The 24,434-nt window shown below is 31.3% G+C and overlaps 1 protein-coding gene across 11 annotated transcripts in view; it reads right to left on the bottom strand.

Annotated features, from left to right (window-relative positions):
- Window positions 1–24,434, bottom strand: part of Pcmt (Protein-L-isoaspartate (D-aspartate) O-methyltransferase) — a 74,828-nt gene that overhangs the window by 11,347 nt on the left and 39,047 nt on the right. For 5 of the 11 annotated variants that reach the window (XR_012756910.1, XR_012756908.1, XR_012756903.1 and 2 more), the window contains 2 exons: window positions 10,387–10,432; window positions 3,243–3,430 (listed from right to left, as the gene is read on the bottom strand). The exons of 2 other annotated variants lie outside the window; for them this stretch is intronic. Coding sequence is in view for 1 of the 9 variants with exons in the window: in XM_075369921.1 (XP_075226036.1) it covers window positions 10,408–10,432 (25 nt within the window). In the remaining 8 variants the exon portion in view is untranslated. The remainder of the gene's footprint in view (window positions 1–3,242; window positions 3,431–10,386; window positions 10,433–24,434) is intronic. 4 more of the 11 variants (XR_012756904.1, XR_012756905.1, XR_012756907.1 and 1 more) reach the window with 2 other exon arrangements.

The raw sequence follows: 24,434 nt of genomic DNA, 5'->3' as shown, positions 1-24,434 counted from the left end.
TAACAGATGGGTAATTAAAATTTGATATGGGAATTTTTTTTCATGTAATTTCTCACTTCTTAACAATCACCTGAATCCTTTGTTCAAATTGTAATCGATAACCAGTACACCAAAAAATGTACACTCAAGACTTTTTTTATAAAAATAAAATTTGTATATATTTTCAAACATGTTTCAACATATATGATGAATTAAGATAAAAATAATTTTAAGCAGTAGGTTTTTGAAACAGAAAACTTAAAATCTTACAAACAATGAGTTAAAAAAAGCTTTTTTTAATCTTTAATTATATTAAAGTTATTTTTATCAAAATGGTCAATATATTAATAGTTTTTCAGTCTATAAATTAATTAATACAGGAAAAGACTAAAAAATAAACAAATTACAAGAAGAAAATATAAATAAGAGGTTATCATAAGAATTTGAAAATATTACGGCTGAAGGGTAAACTAACACAATATATCATATTTTTCAGATTACAGAACAAACTGAACTTGCAGACATTTCTCTACATCTAGTACTTATCTATTTTAACAGGACAAACATAACGAACCAGTGTAACAGATTTCTTCCAATAAAGAAGAAAGTATGACAAAAAAAAATGAAAGCAAGAATCCAGAAGGAACTAAAAGGGATTCCTTTCTCAAGCTAACAGGTCTGTTTAACAATGTTTTTGTACAACAATACAGACAATGGCACTTCCAACAGCTGTTATCCAACGAGAAGGGTTACCAGACTGGAATAAGAATTTATGGGAGAACGTAAGGGCGAGGATGAGTAAAGTTATCATGTTTCAACAGTTAAGGAATGAGGCGAGTACTCCTTCTGCAGGTCAGGGATTATAAATACTGCCAGGATCAGCATAAATGGTTAGTAGTTAAGTGAGTAGTGCTGCAAAGTCATGTTCGGCGTAGTTTCGGTGACTGCAATATCAGTAAGGGTGTATTAACAATGAGTGAAGAGTACATCACAATGCAGTTAGCTGTTGGGTAAGTTATTGTTAAAACAGTAGTGTATACACTCGTTCATAAAGTTTAGAGTAGTTCCTCTGTAAACAGTAAAAGTAATAATATTTGCAGAGAATTGAATTGTGTACTTTAATTTTCTTGTTATTAATGCAATATTAGGTATTAATATTAGTAATCATTGTAATATTTTTAGTAAATTGGACTGTATTGTGGTTTTTGTAACTTAACTGTCTTTAAACAAATCTTGTCCTTATTTTAATTATTTTCTGTGTCACATATTTATTATTATTATTATTATTATTATCAGTATTATCATTATTCTTGTTGTTACTGTTGTTTATTATTTACTATTACTTTTTTAGGGTAATAAATTTTATTTATAAGAAATTTTTAGTTTGTTAGTCTCTCAATATCCTGGTCGAGCCGCAAACATGCAACACTAGTATTCACAAAGGAAAAATCAAGACAAAATCCTAAACAATTTAGGAAGAATAAACCAAAAAATACAACTTCAAAAAACAAACTACAAAATTAAGCAGTTCAATTCTTCTTTAAATCTTGATCTTTTGAAGTTAGCACCAAATTACGGTTTTTCAAGTGTAAAATGATTTCTTATTACATGCACAAATTTTAAGAAGTCAGAATTTAAATTTATTTATTATAAAATTTTTTGGGCTTCTGAACTTAAACTTTGATTTATTTATCTTTATTCACTCTTTAAAAATGTACATTTCTATCTAGAACTTAGTTTTTAATAAGTTATGGCTGTGGTCTCCCATAACAAACAGCTTTTTGAAAGGTTTTTTCTGTGTTTAACATATTCAGTCAATATAAGCTGTGAACAATTTTTATTGTTTTAAGAATTTATGACGTATAGTTTAATAACATTTTACTTTTATTTGCATGCTTTGATCGAATGAAAAGTTTTCTTATTGCAACTGTAATTAACTGAAATCTTTATTGGATTTACCCATCCTTCACCTGCATTTATACCTATGTGAGACACTTCCCCCAAATCTCCAAAGGAAGCCACTCTGTGGGTTAATCATGCTTTTCCTTCACCTTCCCACTTTCTATCCTTGAATCCCTACTTCTTTACATAGATACGGAAAAGGAATGCATCAAATGATTACTGGCCTAATTTTAAAAGCACATTCAGTAGCCTGCAGAGACAGTCACACTTCTGACGGTGTCAGTCTTAGTAATAACTTTTTGTGGGTTAAGGGACTCCAACGCTGTGGCTGATGAACAAAATGGTTGAAGACAGGTCTCTTATACCTATAATGAACTTAATCTAAGTAGTGCGCTAATCACTTATATTACTCAACCAAACAGTAACTGCATCCAACACTGATTGACCTTAATGATCTGCAGGACTAATTTCTTAAAGACATAATACTGATTAAAGGTATTTATCCTTCTTTAAATTCCTTTTTCCAGGTCACTGCTCCTTATGGAACAGATCATATAAGATGCAATTCAGTTTTCCCAACTCAGAATATTCATAATAATTATATTAATTAAATGTTTATACAAGTAAAATATTTTATCACTTGATTGATACAAGACACACTAATATATACATATACATGGCCAAATAAACTTAAGCATATTTTGAATTTACACAACCCTATTTAAGAATTAACAGATTCAAATATTACTGGAAAGAACAGGTAGGCATGATTGTCAGGAATTAACGAATGTTATTTTGTTTCTACTGTTCCACGTACCAACTGGAAATCCCATTGACAAGCCTTCCTGAATTCAGTCTTGTTCTTCCTATCTTATGCCAACAAATTTCACAAGTTTTAGCTAGTCACAAACTGTGTTCTATCAATAACAACCTACATGGTTTAATATTTGAAGGAAAGAAAGATGATGCACTAAGAAAGAAAGAAAGACATAACCAGCAGGTAGGTGACGATTGCGAGCTATTGACACTTACCCCTGTAATGGGTGTCTCTTCCCTCACTGAATTATGAACAGAAATATAATAAAATTATATTCCTTTTTTTTCAAAATATAGTTATCAATATTCAGTCTTCTACAGATCATTTTTGATTTTTTTCAATTAAAAAAATTCAAATAAACTTTCATTTTACACTACTACTGAGTAGACGGTCCAACTATTAAGGTACAATTATTTAATGAAAAAGATTTGTGTAGAAATAAATGATAGGAATGGATGGCTTAAATCCCATTGTAGTATTTTCAGGCAGGTTTAAAAAACATAATACCACTAAATTTAAAAAAAATTATCAGGGAGTAACTTACTTTATAGAAACTTTTTTATGAGCAATAATTTATTAATATATTTATTAATTAACTATTCAGTGCCAAATATGTAAGTGTCTTGTATTCAAAATTATCAAAAAGTGCATGGTTCAGCTTTGTGATGTGTTTTTTTTTTAGAGTTAAGAGAAAATATGTAGTTATATTAAAGCCGAAAAAAATTTCTCCACCTGCAAAAACATAATAATTCTATTCAATATGAATCAAATAACAAACTGTGAAATAATTAAAATAAGCCTAGCTCTTTCTGCTGCTACAACAGTACAATTTTTTAAAGTAACATGCAGTAAAGAAAATTAATGATTTAAAATACGATGCAGTAACTAATTTTGAAGTATGAAAATCTAAAACTAAAACAAGTTGAAAAAAAACAGTAATAAAAATTAATAAATCAAAGTTCTTACTTGACTCTGAACAGTTTGATTAGCTACATAGTTACTGAACAGCATAGACACTGTGAAGCAGTGTTATCCACAATCAAAACATAAATATTCTTTAATACTTAAAGATAATAATGTTGTAAAGGGGACACTACTGTTCAACAATAATTATAAAGTTTAATAAAATCTAATTAATAATAGTATTTTAAATTGTGAGGGTTTTATAATTTATGATTTTAAATTTATCAGATAACTTGACATAAAGTGAACAAATTACAAAAATTTCATTTGTGTTTCATTTGGATTTTAAAAAAATTCAGTTTTACAATGTATTTTCTGCAGAAACTGTACCAAACATTATGTAATTTCAATCAAATTTTATGTATTACATGGTGCACAGAACACAGTCAAATTTCAAGAAAAAAGGTATATCTCTTATCATATGCACATCTTCAAAGGCAAAGACGCCTTTCATTGTTATACTCAATTTAACATTATATGCCATTCTTTCTGAGTTGGATATAAAGTGAGAGATTCTTAATACAAAACTGCAAGGTATTGAAACCAATAGGCAAATGAAAAACATGTATAATAATGAAACATATTTAGCAAGTTTATAATAAATATTTTTTGCCATTTTATTTAAATTATTTACACACAAAAGGATTTTTATGTTATATCCAAAAAGTGTTACCAATTATGCCCACAATTCTTTATAGATGCCTGTAAACATGCTTGAAGTTTAACAATTATTCTGTCATTTAGTATTATTTCATTATAAATAATTAACTCTACAATCTTCAATAGACTTTTGATTTAGGATGGCCACAAACAAATTAGGCATAAGCTAACAGCTGGGAAGAAAGCCCACCAACAAAGATCACTGTTTCTTGAAGTAACACATCCCAGAAACATCCTGGCCTACTTTCATTGACTTTATTTCACTACTTTGCTGTGTAAACAGCAGTAACCAAAATGTTAGCAAAATCAATTTTTCTACAAGCTTACTCTGGCAAGGAAGCTTCTATATAGCAATCTTATAAGTGCTTAACTATTCACTTTCTTAAAAAGAAAATATGAACCTCTTAGTCTGAAATTAGCTACAACACACTGAACAATTATAACAAATGGCCTCTCTCTCATATGGCTGATGAGAGCTGTTGTCTGTCTGTAACAGAAATTCTACTGGTTCACACATCTGGAAAGATGAAAGTAGGCTTCATCTGACTTTCCTCTACTTAAATCCTCTACATAATTTTATATGAAAAATTTTGGATGGTTATCAATGCCTGTATCAAACAAAAATGCAGCAGTGCAATTTAATGCCTGACTAAAGCAGGACTACAAAGGGATCCGATCCAGTCCAACAGAAATTTTGATGATCATTTCATCAATAAGAATACTGAAATTTGATTCAGTATACTTATAATCACATTTAAATTTCTTACTCTTGACACAGTTTTATATAAGTGAAAACATATTCATGTAAAGCATTTTTTTTTTTTAATACTACACACTCTAATATATTCAAAACATGCCAGGTAAAGTAGATTCCTCTGACAATGAACTGAAGCATCACTTCCAATATTTACAGGAATATAAACTATAGACGGATGGCAAGTGAGTTTCTTTTTTAAATCTGATGTTGTTTCTCTAAACTTCTTAACTTAGGACACAATTGTAATGAGTGTAGATACACTAAAATGTCTATCAACAGTAAACTCTATATAAAAACAATTTCACTGAATTTGGATTACAGAACTGCCTGTTTTAAAATAGGTTTCCAAAAATAATGTATGAAAGTATCTTTTAACAGATCTATCACAACTGAAATAGAATAGAACAAGGTGTTTAGGTCATTGCTCCATATCACCTCATTCAAATGTAGCAGATGTAAAATCAGTTCCAAAACCATCTTTATTTTCTATAAATTTTTATATGTGAAGCTTTATATAGAAAGACTGGTGGAATTAACAAAATCTATGTAACAAACTATAATTATATTTAAACCAGTGAATGTTAAATCAAGTTATAATAGAAACACGAAATGGTTTTTTTTTTCAAATAACCGATTTACACAAAATGTAAAATTTTGAGCACATGTATAAAATTAAAAGACAATGAGTGCAAGAATAATGTAATGTAAAACAGAAGAATTAACTACAATATCTGTAACAAATAAAGAAATACTGCAATGAGATTAGTCAACATATTGTATGAATTATAACAGATGAAATTCATTTGAATTAAACCTAATAACCTTTGCAGTTAATTAAACTAAAGATCAAAATCAAAACTCACAAGATTGATGTTAATGAAAGTAGATTTACAGATCATTGTCTAACATTAAAATGAAAATATATAAAATGATAAGCAAAACAAGCAAGAATATTTGATTTCAATAAAAGTAATTTCATTACTTTTCAACAAACTATTAATATAAAAAAAGATTACCTTCTTAATGATGAAAATTTAAGAATAATTATGATAAACAACGTGTAATACATTCAATGTTTTCAAAACACACAAAGTTTTAATTTTAAATGAATAACTTGAAAAAGATTTAAAAAACTAACAATATATATAACAATAAAATAGTACAAATTAATGGCTTAAGAAGGGAAATGAGATCCAATGAAAAAATTATTGTAATTGATTAGACAGTAAATGTAAATTCAACAACATGAAATTATTTATAAAACAAAAGGCTGCATTTTTATTTATATTTATAACTTTTATTGCTACATCTCTTTTGAAATTAACAAATTTGCTGTCAATGTTATATTAAAGTTATAAAGGTAACACAAATCCATATACTACCAGTTTTATAGCATCTGCCTCACATTCAAAACTAGAAGAATTAACAACAGTTCTGCTTAAATATTAGAGTAGTTGCTTCAAAATTGACCATGGTACACCTTAACGCTCTTTCCACCCATGAAAAGCTTCTCTGATCATGCAATATCCCAACTTCGCTAACGGATAAGAAATTTAGGAAGCACTCATTTATTTATAAATTTGTACTTTTCCTATTTTTTATTCCTATTTAATTTTTCTGTACTAAAAAAAGTTCACTTTCACTTTTTTAAAAAAAAGTATAAGAGTTCACTTTCCATAAATTTCATGATTATATCAGAAAAATGTCTTATTGAAAGTTTTAAGTAAATGCTTAACTGTCAGAAACATTTTGTTTCATTACCACAGTTTTACATTTTTACTAAAATTTCTTCACTTACTCTTTTAATAAAAGCTGTTACAATGATAAGTTCTGTTATTTTCAGTTCAATAAAAAAAAAAAAACCTGTTTAATAGAAAACTGCAATGGTGGGATTATTTATCACTACCTTATTGAATAATTACACTGATCAACAATGATTTTGTTAAATGAGAGTGATAACAGTTTCTTATATATTATTTTTGATGCTGATTTCAAGTATGAAATCAGAATTTTTCTATGAGGCTTAGTTGTATTGTAACTACCAATCTTATTTTCAAGTAGTATCATGCATGAACTCCATAAGCATAGCATTTTATGAATGTATTTATCAACTTAATACTTTGGTTTATTTATTACAGTCCCTTAATTGTTGTCACATTGATTTGTTAGACATTAGTCATCATGTTTATTATTTACACAATAATTAAAATGAACAATGCCTCGCAGTTGCATTAATCATCCAAACAACTTCTGCTACATCTGTGGGATGTGTTGATGAGATCAGGACAAATCTTGGGCTCCTCATATTTATTGTGCTTCTTGTGTAACATTGTTGACTGGTTGGCTAAATGGATCTAATCACATGCCATTTGTAATTCCAATGGTTTGGAGAGAACTGAAGGATCATCACAGACTGAAGATATATGTTATAACAGGTAAAATTAGACCTATTGTTAAATACCCTGAAATTCCTTCTGCCATGCAGCCAAAGCCACATAGCCAAGAGCTTCCAATTCCAGTACTACCAGAAACATGGAACTTACATGAAGATGAAAATGCTGAATCTTGTGCTGACTTATTAGGCGATGAAGAAAGAGATATAAAGTTTTTAGAAAATAGATGTACTGAACCCCATTTAATTAATCAGTCAGAATTAAATAATCTGGTTTGTGATCTAAATTTATCAAAAAAATTGAGCAGAAATATTGGCATCAAGACTGAAAGGATGGCATCTTTTACAACCAAATACGAAAATAAGAGCTTTCCATGACAGACAGTTAGAATTTGAACATTTTTTCTCAGTATGAAAACTGTAATGATGTGGACTCTTTACTGGAAGCTTTATGACATATTCACCTTCCTGACGAATGGCGACTTTTTACTGCTCATCAAAGCTTAGTTTGAAAGCTTTTTTACTTCACATTGGAAATAAATACACTTTAAAGCCATTAGCATATGCTGTTCACATGAAGGAGTCAAAAATATGAAACTTGTATTGAGCAGGATTCAGTATGAGAAATATTTATGACATATTTGTAGAAATCTGAAAGTAATAGCACTTTTACTTGAACTGCAACTTGGATATAAGTTCTGTTGCTTTTTGTGTGAGTGGGAGAACAGGGATAGAAAAAACAATTACATAAAAGAGCAATGGCCAAAGAGAGAGGTACTGACTGTAGGAGAGGAGAATGTTGTTAGTCAGGTATTAATAAAACCAGAAAAAGTTTATCTTTCACCACTACACATTCAGCTGGGTTTATTCAAAAATTTTGTTAAAGCAATAGATCATAATTGTGCAGGGTTTCAGTTTCTAGAAAACAAATTCCCAAATATAAGCGATGCTAAAATAACAGAAGGTATATTTGTTGGACCACAAGTAAGAAAACAAATAAGTGATCTGATGTTTGAAGAATGTTTGAATGACTTGGAGGTTGCTGCATGGAGATCATTTCAAAATGTGGTAAACAACTTCCTTGGAAACCATAAGACAAGTAACTACAGAAAACTTGTGAGTGAACTCCTTCAAAACTACACAGAACTTGGGTGTAACACGTCACTCAAAATCCATTTCTTAGATTCACATTTGGATTTTTTCTCTAACCATTTCAGTACTATCAGTGATGAACATGGAGAATGCTTTCACCAAAAGATATCTACAATGGATATACAATACCAGGGAAAATGGAACACAAAAATGTTAGCTGACTACTGTTGGAATCTATGAGGGCTCTACCTACAGCAAATTACAGCAGAAAATCCAAAAGAAATAGATTTTAGGAAAATACAAAATGCATGTAATCTATTGTCATATTATGTTTACCTTACATGTTTTGATCAAAAGAAATTTCAATTACAAAAAAACTAATGGAAAAAATTTATTAACATACGAGGTGCTACCCAAAAGTTCGGGGAATTTGAATTTCCTGCAAACCATTACTGGTACAACCTGCTGCCGCTAGATGTGGCTAACAGTACTCTTTGTGAACCAGTGTTCCAACAGCTGTGACGGTGAGAGGCTGCATTGTTGACTTTCATGCGGTTGTGTAACGTTGCGTTTTACTGCTTCGGCAAAGTTCTAAATGGCAGATTTTAAAGAGCAAAGAACCTGCATCAAATTTTGCTTCATGCTTAAAAAACTGGTGCAGAAACCCATCACATGCTTGTGGAAGCATTTGGTGACAATGCTATGAGTAAAAGTAAAACTTTTTTGTGGTACAAAGGATACAAATATGGATGAATGACAGTCAATGATGATGAGCGTTCAGGAAGACAAGCGCAACACCGTAAAACATCGTGAAAGACTATTGTTGCAGATCGTAGACAAACAATCCATGATGTTTTTTCAATTGTACAAATGTCATATGCGTCCGTGCAACGCATCTTGTCGGACAATTTGAACATGATACGCATCGCTGCAAAATTCGTACAGAGACTGTTGAACAGCAACGAGAAACAAAATCGCGTAGCTGTAGTGAATTGAAAAATTCAGCAAGAGATGACCCTAACTTCATCTCCAACGTCATAACTGGTGATCAGACATGGGTGTAAGGGTATGACCCTGAAACTAAGCAGCAGTCGTCGCAGTGAATGTCGCCAAGTTCACTGTGGCCAAAAAAAAGGTATTATCAACATCAAAGGTATTATCCACAAGGAATTTGTTCCTCTTGGTCAAACTGTCAATGGGATGTTCTATTGTGAAGTTTTGAAGCGGTTATGTGAAAGCATTAGGTGCAAACATTCAGATCTGTGGGGGAACAACAGCTGGGTTCTGCACCATGACAATGCACCCGCACACACATCGCTAGCCGTTCAGAATTTTTTGGCTTCCAAAAAGACGGTAGTGATTCTCCACCCACCCTATTCGCCTGACCTTGCCCCTTGCAAATTTTTTCTCTTTCCAAAAATAAAATTTCAATTGAAAGGCCGTCTTTTAACACAATTGAGGAGATTCAGGAAGATACGCAGAATGTGCTTCGAACACTTACACCTGCAGACTTCCAGGGATGCATGGAATCATGGGAAAAACGCTGGGTTCACTGTATCAATGCCCAAGGGGATTACTTTGAAGGAGACAGTGGAAATTATAAGTTATGGTAAGCCATTTTATTTTTATGGTAAAATTCCCCCAACTTTTGGGTAGCACCTCGTACATAAAATCAGCATAAAAAGTACTATAAGAATCAGTCATTCACTCTCATTTAGCAAACAAAAAATTGAATTTTGTTGACCAGTGTTATTATTATTATTATTGCCAATTTATTACGAGTAATCTACATATTAACACAAAAATTAACACTATTTACTATACCTGAACTCAAGATATATGTGTTCATTTACTTAGGCTTATTTTTTTTCTGAAAAAGATTGAAGTAATGAAATTTTCAAAAAATTCTTAAAAATGTTTTTACAAACAAATCATAATTCTAAAATATATTTTTTTTTATTTGTTTGTATTTACAAAATAATAAAAATTCAACAATATAAAATGTACACAACAAATTGCATGCATAAAAATAAAAGGGAAAAAACAGAATTTCAGCACTTTTCAAAAAACAGTTTTGCTGAAATGTATTAACTTCAATTTCTGATAAATGACATCTAGGATTATCTGATTAACTATACTAAAAAACTGGGCAATCCTGAATAAAAGTTCTTGGACATCATATAGACGAAATAGGAAACTCAGAGCCCAATAAGAAAAGGAGCAGCTGCCCTTAAGCACCACAATGGCAATGCTGATACAATTCAGTTCCATTACTTATTCAAGAAAGAAGAAATAAAGGAGCCATTTTTTTCGAGAATGCATTTTTCCCGATCTGTCAATAGCAGACTATAAATGTAGTTTACAGATTGTGCTATTAAGTTACCATTTATTATCAGTAATAAAGACATATTATGGTACATATTTTTCACTTAATGTTCATTGCAACACAGAATTACGTATATATTTATATATATATCATTTGCTTAAATGTGATTTTAATATCTAACTTTGTAAATTTATAACTCATGAGTATATTTATTTTTTTATGAAAGATCTATTTTTTAACAAAAAATGCATTACGGAACATGACTATTTATTGTTACATTTTATATCTCTTTAGATACATATTACATTTCTTACTGTTTCTATGAATCTTATATAAACAAAGAACTACATAAATGTAATAATTTGTCCATATGACACATAGAACAACAAAGATATAAAAGTTTTTACATTTCACCTAACATAATTTAAAAACAGAAAATGTAAATTTTTTTCTAGCGACTGGTGAAGTGCAATAATAAACTTAACAAAAAAAATCTGAAGAAAGCTATGGATAATAAATCCAGTTTATTAACAACAAAGTAAAAAAGGTACTTTAAGTAAAAGGTACATTAATAGGAAAGGTACTACAAGGCTATGCTATGAATGTACACCCAAACATGATCATTTTCATTCACACTACATTTAACTTTAAATTCAATGTTATTAAATATTAAAATAATCTCTAAATAATTATTAAAGTACTTTTATTTTAAAAATATTACAATGTATATGGTATAAATATTCAACAACACTGTGTGTAATGTTAGTCTGTACTGTGTTACACATAAATACTTTTTATTATATTTACAAACTTATTAACAGCTATAAAAAATTAGTTTAGGCTTTGAAAGAGATTATATTTATATATACCAGGTGGGTCCATTTAAGATAAGACATCTACATCTCAAAAATTACACATTTTAGGAAAAGATGTTTCTTGTTAGAGTTTCTCCATTTCTAGGGGGAAATGCGTTCACAACCTATGTTACCCTTGATAAGATCAATAAAGGTCATTTCTAGGTAAAATTATTTTTTTTTAATAGAAACCTGTATTTTTTATTACAGAATCAAATTCTTTGCAAAAAAAAATTTTGTTTCAGACTTTTTTTCTAAAATTGATGTTTTTTAGTTATTCATCTTCAAAAATGCTGTAAGTCTATATAAACTGGTGTTTATACTTTCATTAGGTCTGGCCCAGCTGATGAGTTACATCCAGCTGATGTTAAATTTTAAAACAAATTAAGTTTTAAATAAAAAACAACCTATTAAAGGATTAACCTAAATAAAATCCATTTACATTTTAATGAATCTTTTTAATCAAATAGTACATACCGGTATGTTACACAGCTTACAAGTGTTGCACGTTTTGGCTAGTTAAGTCATGTCGACTCAATGAAAATATTTGGTTTAATGAATTACTAATACTTAACATTTTTTTTTTAATGCTCTTTATTTAAAATAATTACTAAGCCTACTACTCTACATAAATTACAGCAACAAATGTTCGAAGTGGTGTCTTTCTACTTCTGTGCATTTTTCCATAAGTTTTAAAAATGACCCGTGAACATTTAATAGAATTTCTCTCTTAATATTTCCACAGACGTTTGTTATATGTTCTTTCTTGTTTTCAGGGGTAGTTTGTACTACTAGGTAAACCTTTTCTTTAATGTAACCCCATAAAAAAGTTTACTGGAATAATATCGGGAGAACAAGGCAGACCAATGAATTGGACCAGTTCAACCAATCCAATAATCATTGTATTTGCGGTCCAAAATTACTCTGGTGATAATTGAATAATCTGCAGGACAGCTATCATGATGAAACTATATCGTTCTCTTCTCCAAGGGTAGTTCATCAAGCATAAAATCTGTGTATTTCTCTCTATTCAAATTTACATTGAAAAAATGGAGTCTGATTAATTGGACCCCACGGAAATTGATATTGTATTTTCCTTAGCCACTGTGAATTTTGCACTGCCCAGTAATGAATATTATGTCTGTTTACTGCTCCATGATTAGTAAAAACTTGATTCATCGGAAAAAAGAACAAAAAAAAAATTTGAACATTAAGAAAAACATTTTGAACTACCTGTACCTTTTTCCAGCACCCATTGGCAAAATACTACTCTTAATTCAAAGTCGTTGTCATGCAATTCCTAAGGATGGAATTTCAGGCATTTTAATGTTCTCAGAACACTGGTTTTTATATCTTGGAGTCCCGTGAAATTCTTCTTGAATTAACATGAGGACCTACAATCACTGCCGCAGCCACCATTATTTCATTGTTTTCTGCTGTCACAGTATTTTGATGGTTCCTATTTTTAGCTCCCACACTTCCATCATCACTAAACTGTTTTATAGAAGCACGACTTGGAATATTTCTACCGGGGAATCATAGAGCATACAAAGCTATTGTCTGATCAACATTTCAGTGACATTCCCCATAAACCAAAATTATCTCAATTTTTTCTCTAATTGTAAACTGTTCCATAATTTCTAATAAATAAAAATTTAATTTAATATTTAATAGTTGGCGAGTAATAAAAAAGTGAATTGAAGATACTGATAATACGTTCACTTAGACAAATGTCATTTGAAACTTGAACTTCACTTTTAGGCTATTTTAAAAGCTTTGCTTTACATGCTCATCTCTTTTTTCTTCATCAATTGTTAATTTCATTATTGTTAGTATTGATTGTTTTTTTTTTAATTTCATTTTCTTTTATTAAAAATTGAACAGCTGGATATGTAGTAACTTGTCCACTGGGTCAGACCTAATAAAACTAAAAACACAATTTATACGCCTACAGCATTTTTAAAGATGAATAACTAAACAAACTATCAATTTTGGAAAAAAAATTCAAACAAAATTTTACTTTTTTTTGCAAAGAATTCTATTCTGCAATAAAAAATATAGGTTCCTATGGAGAAAAAAAATTAGGTTGACCTTGAAATGACCTTTATTTGACCTTATCAAGGGCAACAAAGGTTGTGAACATATTTCCCCCTTTAAAATGGAAAACTTTAATAGGAAACTTTTTTTCTGAAGTGTGTAGTTTTTGAGACATAAGTGCGTCTCAATTTAAATGGACCACTCTGTATATATAAAAATTTTTTATCAAGCTAGTTAAATGTAAATTATTTATTTAATAATTATAATTTAATAGAACATTTACAACATATAACGTCAAACATTTCAAGTATTTCCACCTAAAAGGTAACATTAGAATAAAATTTACATTTCAGTAATAGTAATTCATATAGTAATTCATATATATATATATATATATATATATATTTCAATATTTCCCATTTGGGAGTCACGTGAATCTTCCCAAAAACTCAACACAAGAGCGAAAAGAAACACAAATGAAAACTACAAACATGAGTTATTTATACAGTAATGGTTAAGCCTCTTATGAAAGGACTTTCCGTTCACTAAAAAAAAAAACATGCACTAACATTATAACCAACCGATAATATGGTTTTGATATGAATTTTTTTTATATAAAAGCTATTTTCACTATTAAATATTCATTAACGGACATGTTTTTATATTGATTTACATGTTTTTATTTTTTCTTATCACGCAAAATGAAACCACCATTTTAATTTTTCTCCAACAGCAAGCAAACATACGAAGTTTCATCTATATTTCATAAGATGGCACATGCTACAATCACAAATTTTACCCTTTTCTCACAAAGAAAACTGAAACCACCGTTTTTCCATATATATTCTGTCAGATGGTGAAAGCTATCAGGGTTCAGAAAATATTAGGACATGTATCAAAAGGTTTTTATGAAAAAACTGTTCTTCAAATTATACATATAAATACCGGGTATCTGGGAATTATCTAAACAACTTTCATGTCTTATTAGAAAAAAATGTAACACTCCATTAATGAATGGTTGGGCTCTTTTAACAGGTAACACTCATAAACTTTCTCCTGGCAAATTCTAGATAACACTGTGTTTGCATATGTCAGACACCATGAATCCACAAATGAAAGCACAATACGTTGAGTGGTTTATTGAAACAAAATTAGACACACAAGTTTGATGCAATTTTATAATTCGATATAACTTAGAGCCATCCTCTAAAACAAGCATTCAATAATGCACACGATAAATTTAAAGAAACTGGCAGTATTGAACATAAGGGTGCAAGGCAGGCCTAGAATATCAGATGAAAAAAATGGAGATCATTCTCAGTCTTTTTTCACAGTCCTGAGAAGTCAACTCGGAGTGCAACACGTAAGTTAAATCTTCCACAAACAATTAAATCTTCCGTAAGTTAGATCGTAAACAATTAAAACTGCATCCTTACAAATTATAAATATTGCAGCAAATTACACCACGCATCACACTGCTAGAAAAAAAGTTTTCTATGAAAATGATTGAAAGAATTGAAAATGATAATGGTGACCTTGTTTTCAAATTAGGCTACATTTCACATATCCGGAAAAGTGAACACTCAGAATGTTCTAGGGATTAGAGAAGCCACATGTTACACTTAAATGTATTAGAGATGGCCCAAAAATTAATGTTTGGTGCAGATTGGACCTTTTTTCTTTGCGAAAATGGAAGTTATCTATCAGACTTGTTAGAAGGGTTTGTTTAATCTCAGTTTGAAGAGTTACAACCCAAAATCATATTCCAACAAGATGGAGCACACCACATTGGGGTTTATTAGTTGTGAATCTCTCAACAACAAATTCCCAAATTGCTGGATTGGACGATAGACCAATTGCCTGGCTAATTAACTCCATATGATATTTCCTTATGGAGTTTCATCAAGGATAATGTACACAAAACTCCTGCAGTGAATATTGATAACCTTCAGGAGAGGATTTTAATGCATTTGAACTCATACGAGGGTGGTTCAGAAAGTTTACGGTCTTTTAACAGAGTTATCGTTAGTGGGTCCAATGGCGATTTGCAATTAATAATGCAATATCTATTAAATGGCATACTAAACAGTTTCCAACATGTCCTCTCTGTTACTTAATTGTTGTGGTTAGAGGTAATAAATGAATGTTGTTGTATAAATGGATAAAACTGAAATTCGAGCAGTAATAAAATATTTTGTTGTGAAAAGTTTAAACCAGAGAGATATAAAAAAATTAGATTCAACATTAAATGAATCTTCTCAATCATTTTCATTGGTAAAAAAGTGGGCAGCTGAATTCACATGAGATTGAACCTACATCTTTGACGATGAGTGTTCAGGACCTCCTGCAACCACCACGACTGATGAAAGCATCACAAAAATCCACAATGCGGTATATTAAGGGATCAATGACAAAGATAAGCGAGCTTGCAAAAATATTAGTAGACCATACTCACAACATCTTACATGAGCATTTGGGTATGAGAAAGCTATCAGCACGATGGGTCCCACGTTTGCTAGCGGTTGACCAGAAATGCACTTAATGAACATTTCTCACCAGTGTTTGGACATCTTCAAATGTAATTCAACTGAATTTTTGTGACATTTCATTACTGCTGATTCAACTTATTCCTTATTACAGCCCTGACATGAAGCAAAAGTCCAAACAGTAGCTCAAAACCGGTGGGTGCTCCAAAGAAGGCAAAAAGTGTTCGATCAGCAGGAAAAGTCATGGACACAGTTTTTTGGAATGTTTATAGTGTGGTGCTCATAGACTATCTGGAAAAGAGGAAAACAATCACCAGAGAATATTAAGCAGCATTGTTGGTGCAATTGAAGGAGGCCATTAAAGACCAAACATCCACAGTTGGGCAAAAAAAAATGCTTTTTCACCATGACAATGCACCTGCGCACATGGCTTCTGTTGTTGCTGCTAGAATTCCCAAACTGCGCTTTGAACTGCTTCCACATACATCATATTCACTAGATTCAGCTCCAAGTGATTACCTCCTGTTCCCAAATTTGAAGAAATGGCTTGACGGACGAAGTTTTGCCTCAAATGACAAAGTCATAACTGAGATAGACCTATTTTGCAAAGCTAGAGAAATCATATTTTACTGAAAGAATAAATAAGTTGGAAAACTGATGATCTAAGTGTACTACTTTAAAAGGTGACTATGTTGAAAAATTTTAAAAAAATTGGTAAGAAATTTTGTGTTTTCTTTCTTAGGCCATGACTTTTCCAAACCACCCTCATAGATGTGGATATGTTACAATGAAAGTGGCACAAAATTGATTAATAGTTGAATTTTGCAAATTACTAATGGTGCACACAATGAATGTCTTTGATTACAAGTTAAAAACAACTTTCAGTTTTAATGTTTCTAAATTCAAGCAACCCATTTTTGTATCTTAATAAATAAATAATTTACTCAATATCAGATAATTCTTAGACACCCAAGTATAATATAATATGAAATAATAATATAATGATCATTAACAAAAATAAAAGGTAATTATACTTCACACTGTATGCTTCAGGGGTTGTTATTCACAATTTTTTTTTATATCATTTTATTTTTGTGATGGAGATTCACTAATATTTTTACAATGAAATTGTTTTTTTGGTGGTTTACAATTACTGCAACTTAAATTAGACATAATGAAGTTTAAAATTTAAATTTCAGTAACAGTAATTCATACGCATATTAAATTCCTGAAGCCTTACTGAAATATACTTGAATGATTGAAAGTTTTAAAAGATACCAGTATATTTCAGATGTGGAGAATGATACTCATGGTCATCAGGGGAATGTCATTTTAAGTAATGAGACAGCTGAATAGATACAAAAGATCTGGCTAATTTGAACATTATCATAGGGAAATCTTCCTGCAGTATTTCCAGAATGTATGCACATATGAAGAGGAAATTGGAAATGTAAAAACTCACAATTAACGTGATTTTTTATTTGTTGACGACGTAGAGAATGAAGAATTGGAGGAAGCAATAAAATGTATGCAAAATAGGAAAGATTGTGAAATTGACGGGTTAAAAGCTAAGATGAGATTGAGGCTTTTAGTTGTGATTTTTATAAAGGAGTAATTTTCTGGCTTTAGAACAGGGAGATCTTGTTCTTGTATTTTTATTTTTATTTGCTTTATTCATATTAATTATATACAAAGTAATACAATAGATTAATAAATAAAGCAAAGAAAAAAACTATATATATATTTATTTATTTTTTTTTTTAATTCTTTTAATAATCTTACTCCTCTGAACCAATACAAATTGATTTATATTTAATAAATCAACCTCAGCACAGAATAACCAAAATACAATGACCCACCCTACCTCACCACACAAACAGAAGCGCCTTCGCGAACCTGATTCGCACCATCAGCTGTATACATTTATATAAATAAATAAATATATATACATATATTTTACAAAAAATATATATTTTGCTTCAGATCTTGTTCTGAAGCAAATTATTGAGAAGAACAGAGAATTTAATAGAGACCCAATTTCTCTATTTTCTGTAGATTATGTTAAGGTTTTTGATATGGTGTGTAGAACAGTTATGTTAGATATTTTAAAGAGAAGAGGATTCCAAAGCATTGAACAGTGGTACTTAAATGTATGTACACAAATTCAAAGATATGTACAGCAGGGAATAATAGTAAGTTGGAAGTTGTAAGCAGAGGATTAAGACAGGAATGTGCCCTGTTGTCAGTGTTGTTTAATTTGTATATAAATGATGTGTTATGCAAGTGGATTAAATATTTGCCTTGCTGGAGTAGGGATTTCAGAGGAAGGGGGAGCACGTCTATACTTTGCTTTTTGCAGACAATCAGGTTATCATATCAGATAAAGAATACATTGCAGCATGCTTTGTATGAGCTTCAAAGAGTGAGGTGATTACAATATAATGATTTCAGTTAAAAAATCTAAGTAATGGCATTTTGTGGAACGTGTCCCATAAAGTCAAAGATATTTTTTAAAGGCAGCTTAATAAACAGGTCTCATCATTTAATTTTTTGGGGTGTATTATTACATCACACCTTGGAAAAGTTGATATAAATATTTAATAAAGTGATTTAATAGGCTACTATCAAGCATACTTAAGGAAATGAGTGAGAACAGAGATGTTATTGAAGTTCTGTAGGGTGTTATCATAATTGTTTGTATTGTATGGAAACTTGGACATTAGTTATGATGAGCAAAGGCTGCAAGGTGCTGAGATAAGGTTTCTAAGGTCAGTTGCTGGGTATATCAGACTTAATAAAAAGGAATGAAGATGTTCGTGGGGAGTTGGGTATATGTTCTTTGATGGAGATTGGTTTGGGACTACAGAGGGAGGTGGTTAGATCATATAGGGCAAATGAGTCTAACAAGAATTCCACGTATAAGCAAGGAGTATAGTCTACAGGGTAGAAGAAGCCTGGGACGACTGATGAAACGATGGAGAGACCAGTTTATATAAAAAAAAAAATAAAGAAGAATGGCAGAATAGGCTTTTGCTTTATATTGTAAAGAGCATTTGCTACAATTATTTATTAAAGGAAAAATTTAGTCCACAAACTTAATTTCCCCTGAACACATACCACCACATCATCAATTTATTGCATATAATTAAGTCTTTCCAAAAATGAAACAATATCTAAAAATAAATTTTCTAATTGTATTTGGTTTTGAGATTTTCATTAATCTCCACCAATGGAAAATCTAATTCACAAAGGTTCATTTTCAGTACAATAAAAAATCTTTTGGTGTAAGGGCAAGGGAACAGAGAGGGATTACTTTTTTTACATTGCTCTTTCCACCTAAACAGATAACCAAGTTCAACATCTCAGTTGTAGTTCTATATCTGTTTCTGGACATAATCACTAAACATGCAGAAAATTAGACTTGACTTTTCATCTCATCTTTAAAGATAACGGAACAAAGGTCTTTTGGGAATATGCCTGTAATTTGATTGGCTCATTTTTGACTTCACTTAATAGAAAAAGCTCAATTTGCTTACACAAATTGCAATTCACTATAATAGTGAAACAATTTTTTGATAAAAGTCACCAGAATCATCAAAAGAAAAAAGTTCATCATCAAAGATAAAGAGAGTTTGTGCATCTTGCATTTACCTGTGTGTTTCTACAAAGTAATTAAATTACTGAACTTAGTAAACTCAATTACTGAAGCAAAGTGATTAAACATACTGAACTTGGTCCTAGGGACAAACTTTTAATAATAATCTTTATCAGTGTTCTAAAATGCTTTTGAAAGAGAATCTGCCATGTCTAACCCAGGTATGGCATGACGTTATTTGTTCCTTTATCATGACAATGTACAGGCACACCAGTGAGCAGTTACCCAAGATTTTTTAACTTAAAAAGCAAGTGTGAGGTTGTGTGCAGATGTGTGTGTATGAATCTGTGCACACATATACTGCAGGCAAATTAGGAAGATTAAGATTTATCATATGTTTATGAACGAAATTCAGTACCAGTTTACAAATGAAGATTCCTGTAATAACAAAAGCCAATTTAGCTCATCTTTTTTAATTTTTTAGAAAATTAAATTTTGGAATAATATACAACATATAATTTTTCTTTTACTGTATTAGGCAAAGAGGTGAAGAAAGAGTGGTTCACCTACACCTGTTACATCAACAAAGTCATGTAATTTACCACTGAAATCAACAATCATCATTTCCTAAGCTAAATGTAAAAAGATAAAGAAATTTTATACTAAGAGGTGGCAGCAATACGTTTTTGGAAAGTTTTTGACGAGGCTGTGAATTATTTTTGGTAACAACTTACTTACTTTTGTCCAATGATAAAGACTCAAGTAACAAACTTACTACTAGGACTTGGTAGTGCAAGTTGTGTTGAGTGAGGTAAACTAGATCAATCACCTGCAAGCCTAGCTTTTACACCATCATCTACAGTAATTCCATTGGTAACCACCAACCAATACATGTGTGGAGAGAACCCTCACAAATGAGAATGAGATTGTGTGAAGTAAAAGTTTCTGGTAACTTTCACTGGCCAGCAGGTTTAAACAAAAATTGCATCAGAATAGACCTACTGATTTCTTTCTAGTGTTAGCCAATAATCTACTGTCTATTAAGGAAACAAAATGAATTTTTAAGAAGCAGTCTCACCCAGGGCAAGAATTAATTTATGGAGAAAATTTTCTAAATAAAAATTTAAATAACTTCTAAGTTTGTTATTTATGACAGGATTACCAGATTGCCAGGATAAAATCAGCTGGGGGGGGGAGTAAATTAATAACTATGAAGGATATCTCTAAGGTAAAGACTGCTGGGAAATTTTCTCCGTAAGGTTGGTGAACCTGTACATGTGCACACTGCACTGTTGTCTTTAAGTTGTTGCATTCCAATATCTTTGATTAAATGCAAGTTATTATGGTATAAAATGAATAGGAAAATCGATATTGTCGCTGACTGTGAAATGTGTGGAGTCATACCTTTTTAAACCATCAAAACGTTAAGCCGGCTGATCACCGTACGTGTACGGTGTGAATGATATGTACAGTGTGACAATATAATGCTGTGGTCTGTGTGATAATATAATGAATGAATGAAATGCCTGAAAATGGAGTGAAAGGTTTTGAAATAACAGAATTAATGTGTACAATGAATAACGTTCGGGGAGGCCCTCAATAATCACTGAAGTCTTGTTGAAACACATTGATTATGAAATCAGAAAAGGTCGTCTCTCAACGATTTCCGACCTGGCACTTCTTTTTCCCAGTGTTTCAAGAGCTGTTATTGGTTGCACAGTTCATGACCATTTAGGCTTCAGAAAGGTTTGTGCAAAGGTTTGTGCAAAGGTTTGTGCATGTTGGGTGCCACATGTCTTAACGGAACATCACAGAAAAATCTGAATGAGGGTTGCTTTGGAATTTTTTATGTGCTACACAGAAAAAGGTAATGAGTTCCTTAATTCAATTGTTATCAGCAATAACACATGGATTCCGTATTACACACCATAAAGAAAATGGCATTCAAGTGAATGGTAGGTATCATCATCAATCACCAACCAGACCGACAAAGATCAAGCCACAGCCATTTGGACGCAAACTGATGGCCACAGTTTTTTGGGATGGGTTTGGCATGCTGCTGGCTGATTTCTGCCATGTGGAATAACTGTAAATGCAGAAGCTTACTGCAAAACTCTACATAAATTATAGGTACACTATTAAAAAGCGACGACATGAATAGCTGACCAACAACGTTGTTCTGCTGCACGATAACATACATCCACATTTTGTGGGTCTGACACGTGATTTCCTGAAAACATCTGGATGGGAAAAATCACCCACCATATAGTCTGGACTTAGCTCATTTTGTTTACCATTTGTTTAGCAAATTGAAAGAATTTTGTATCAGTACGTAATTCACAGGTAACGAACGTAAAAAATGCTGTTAATCAGTGCTAATCGACTGGCAGCAAAAGAATATGACGTGAGTATGTTGAAGCTGGTGTATCACTACAATAAATGTCTTTTCATGTGGCGATTATGTAGAGAAGTAGTCTATAGACAGTAGTATAGAGAAGTAGTATGTAGAGAAGGTATGTAATTAAAGAGAAATAAAAAATATTTATAAAGTTTTCAGAATAAATTTTTTTACAATGAAACAAGTCTTTACTTTAGAGATAACCTCTCGTAATCTACAACTTTCATACTTTACCTACGTAATGTTCCCAGATAGTTTCTTCTAATTTTACTTTGCACTTTAATTCAAATCCCACACAAAAACCAAAAGCACTGCCCAACCAGTCATATAGAGTTAAGACAACAACTTTTAGAATTATTTCATAAAAATAAATCTTTTTTCAATAAAAAAATTATCTGAAAGACAAGTATCCTAAGAAAGAACTAAGCTTGGATGAATCCACCCTCTGCTGGAGGGAAATATTGCACATCCAGTAATACAAGTAACATTACTAAAATATTTATGGAACAATAACTATTACAAAAGATTAACAAAAAAGTAAAATCAAAAGTTATTAATGAAGGAAAGAATTTTTAAGTGGCATGACAAACAAGACATTCATAACATCAACAGAACATTACTCTGCATGTTCCAATAAACTAACATAATAAGAAAAACAATAATAAAACCAGCAGCAGTAACTGCCCATATTAAATAAGTGATGGGGGGCGGGGGCAACTGACAAGTGATCAGATATTAGCATACTATTCTTGTAAGAGAAAATCTCTTTCTCTTACAGCAGAAAGTCTCTGGTGTGCTAAGTTAGGAATGTAAAAAATTCACCTTATGATATCTTTTTTAAACAACTTTTCATGCAGACCCATATGAATTTACAAATAAAACTATTATATTTTAGGGAAGTTATTTTAGGACAATTCAAATCCTTATTTGAAAGGACATATAAGTCAACAGTTATGTTGAACTGTTGTTCAAAGTTGTCTGTCTGACAAAAAAAAATAAACAAGACAAAACTCAGAAAGAAAATACTCACTCTGACACAAAAAGTCTGGTGAACCAAGGATTTTTTTTAGTCCTTCACTTCTGGATATTTTTCTAATCATTACTTGTAAAATTTACACAAAAATATAATTTATATTTAGATTTCATTTGCTATTATTTTTAATTTTAATAGTCCTTTCAATTCTTGTATTTAAATTACTTATTATAATATTTTTTGCTTGTTCTTAATTTTGTTAAACATTGTACTTCTTATTTAATTTTGACATACGAAGTATATTAAAGGGCTATCAGCTTATATTTAAATATCAGCCAGTCTCAACACAGTTTCATGCATGTAGGGCCATCTCGGCTACTTACAAAGCCACTGCAGCTGTTGTTTTGATTCAGTAGTCGTTTGCCTGCCGATGAATGCAGATTGCAATGTCCACAACAATCTTTTCTCTGGCCAGTTGTGAAGTGTGTGCTGTAATTTGATTTTTTGTGCAAAAGGATCTTCAGCTGCTGAAATTCTTCAGGAGTTGTGCCTTGTGTATAGATCTACAATGAGTGAAGCAAAGGTTAGACAATGGTGTTGAAACTTTAAAAAATGGCCGCACAAATGTGCATGATGAAGAGTGGTCTGAATACTGGGCAGACCGACAGAATTGTTGAACAAGTGGACTGAAGACTGCAATGTGATTGGCAATTAATGATTAGTGCTCTGGCTGATGAATTTCTACACGTTGGACACACTTCTATGTGCAAGGTGGTGACCCGAAAATGCTCACGGACCAACACAAAGAGCAAAGAATGTGCAGTGGACAAGCGTTTTGGACTGCTATCAACAAGATGAAAATGATTTGTTTTCCCACACTGTTTCGGGCGATGAGACATGACTATCCTACACCAACCCACAGAATCAAAACAACATTCAGGTGCAGTGGCCCCATTCAAGTTCCCCAAAACCAAATAAGTTTAAGCAATCTCTGTACTCGAGTCGAAAAATGTTGGCCATCAGTTTTTGGGACGAAAAGGGAGTCATTTTGGTTTATTTCATGGAACGTGGATCAACAATTACAGCTGAAGTGTAATGTGAAATGCTCACCAAACTGAGATGTGTGATCCAAAATTGACGACGTGGGAAACTGTCGTTTGGTGTAATCCTCCTTTAGGACAATGCATGTCCTCACACTGCTGC

Source organism: Lycorma delicatula, chromosome 6, assembly GCF_047948215.1.
Source record: "Lycorma delicatula isolate Av1 chromosome 6, ASM4794821v1, whole genome shotgun sequence".
Taxonomy (NCBI): domain Eukaryota; kingdom Metazoa; phylum Arthropoda; class Insecta; order Hemiptera; family Fulgoridae; genus Lycorma; species Lycorma delicatula.
This window is presented reverse-complemented; position numbering and strand designations above follow the sequence as displayed.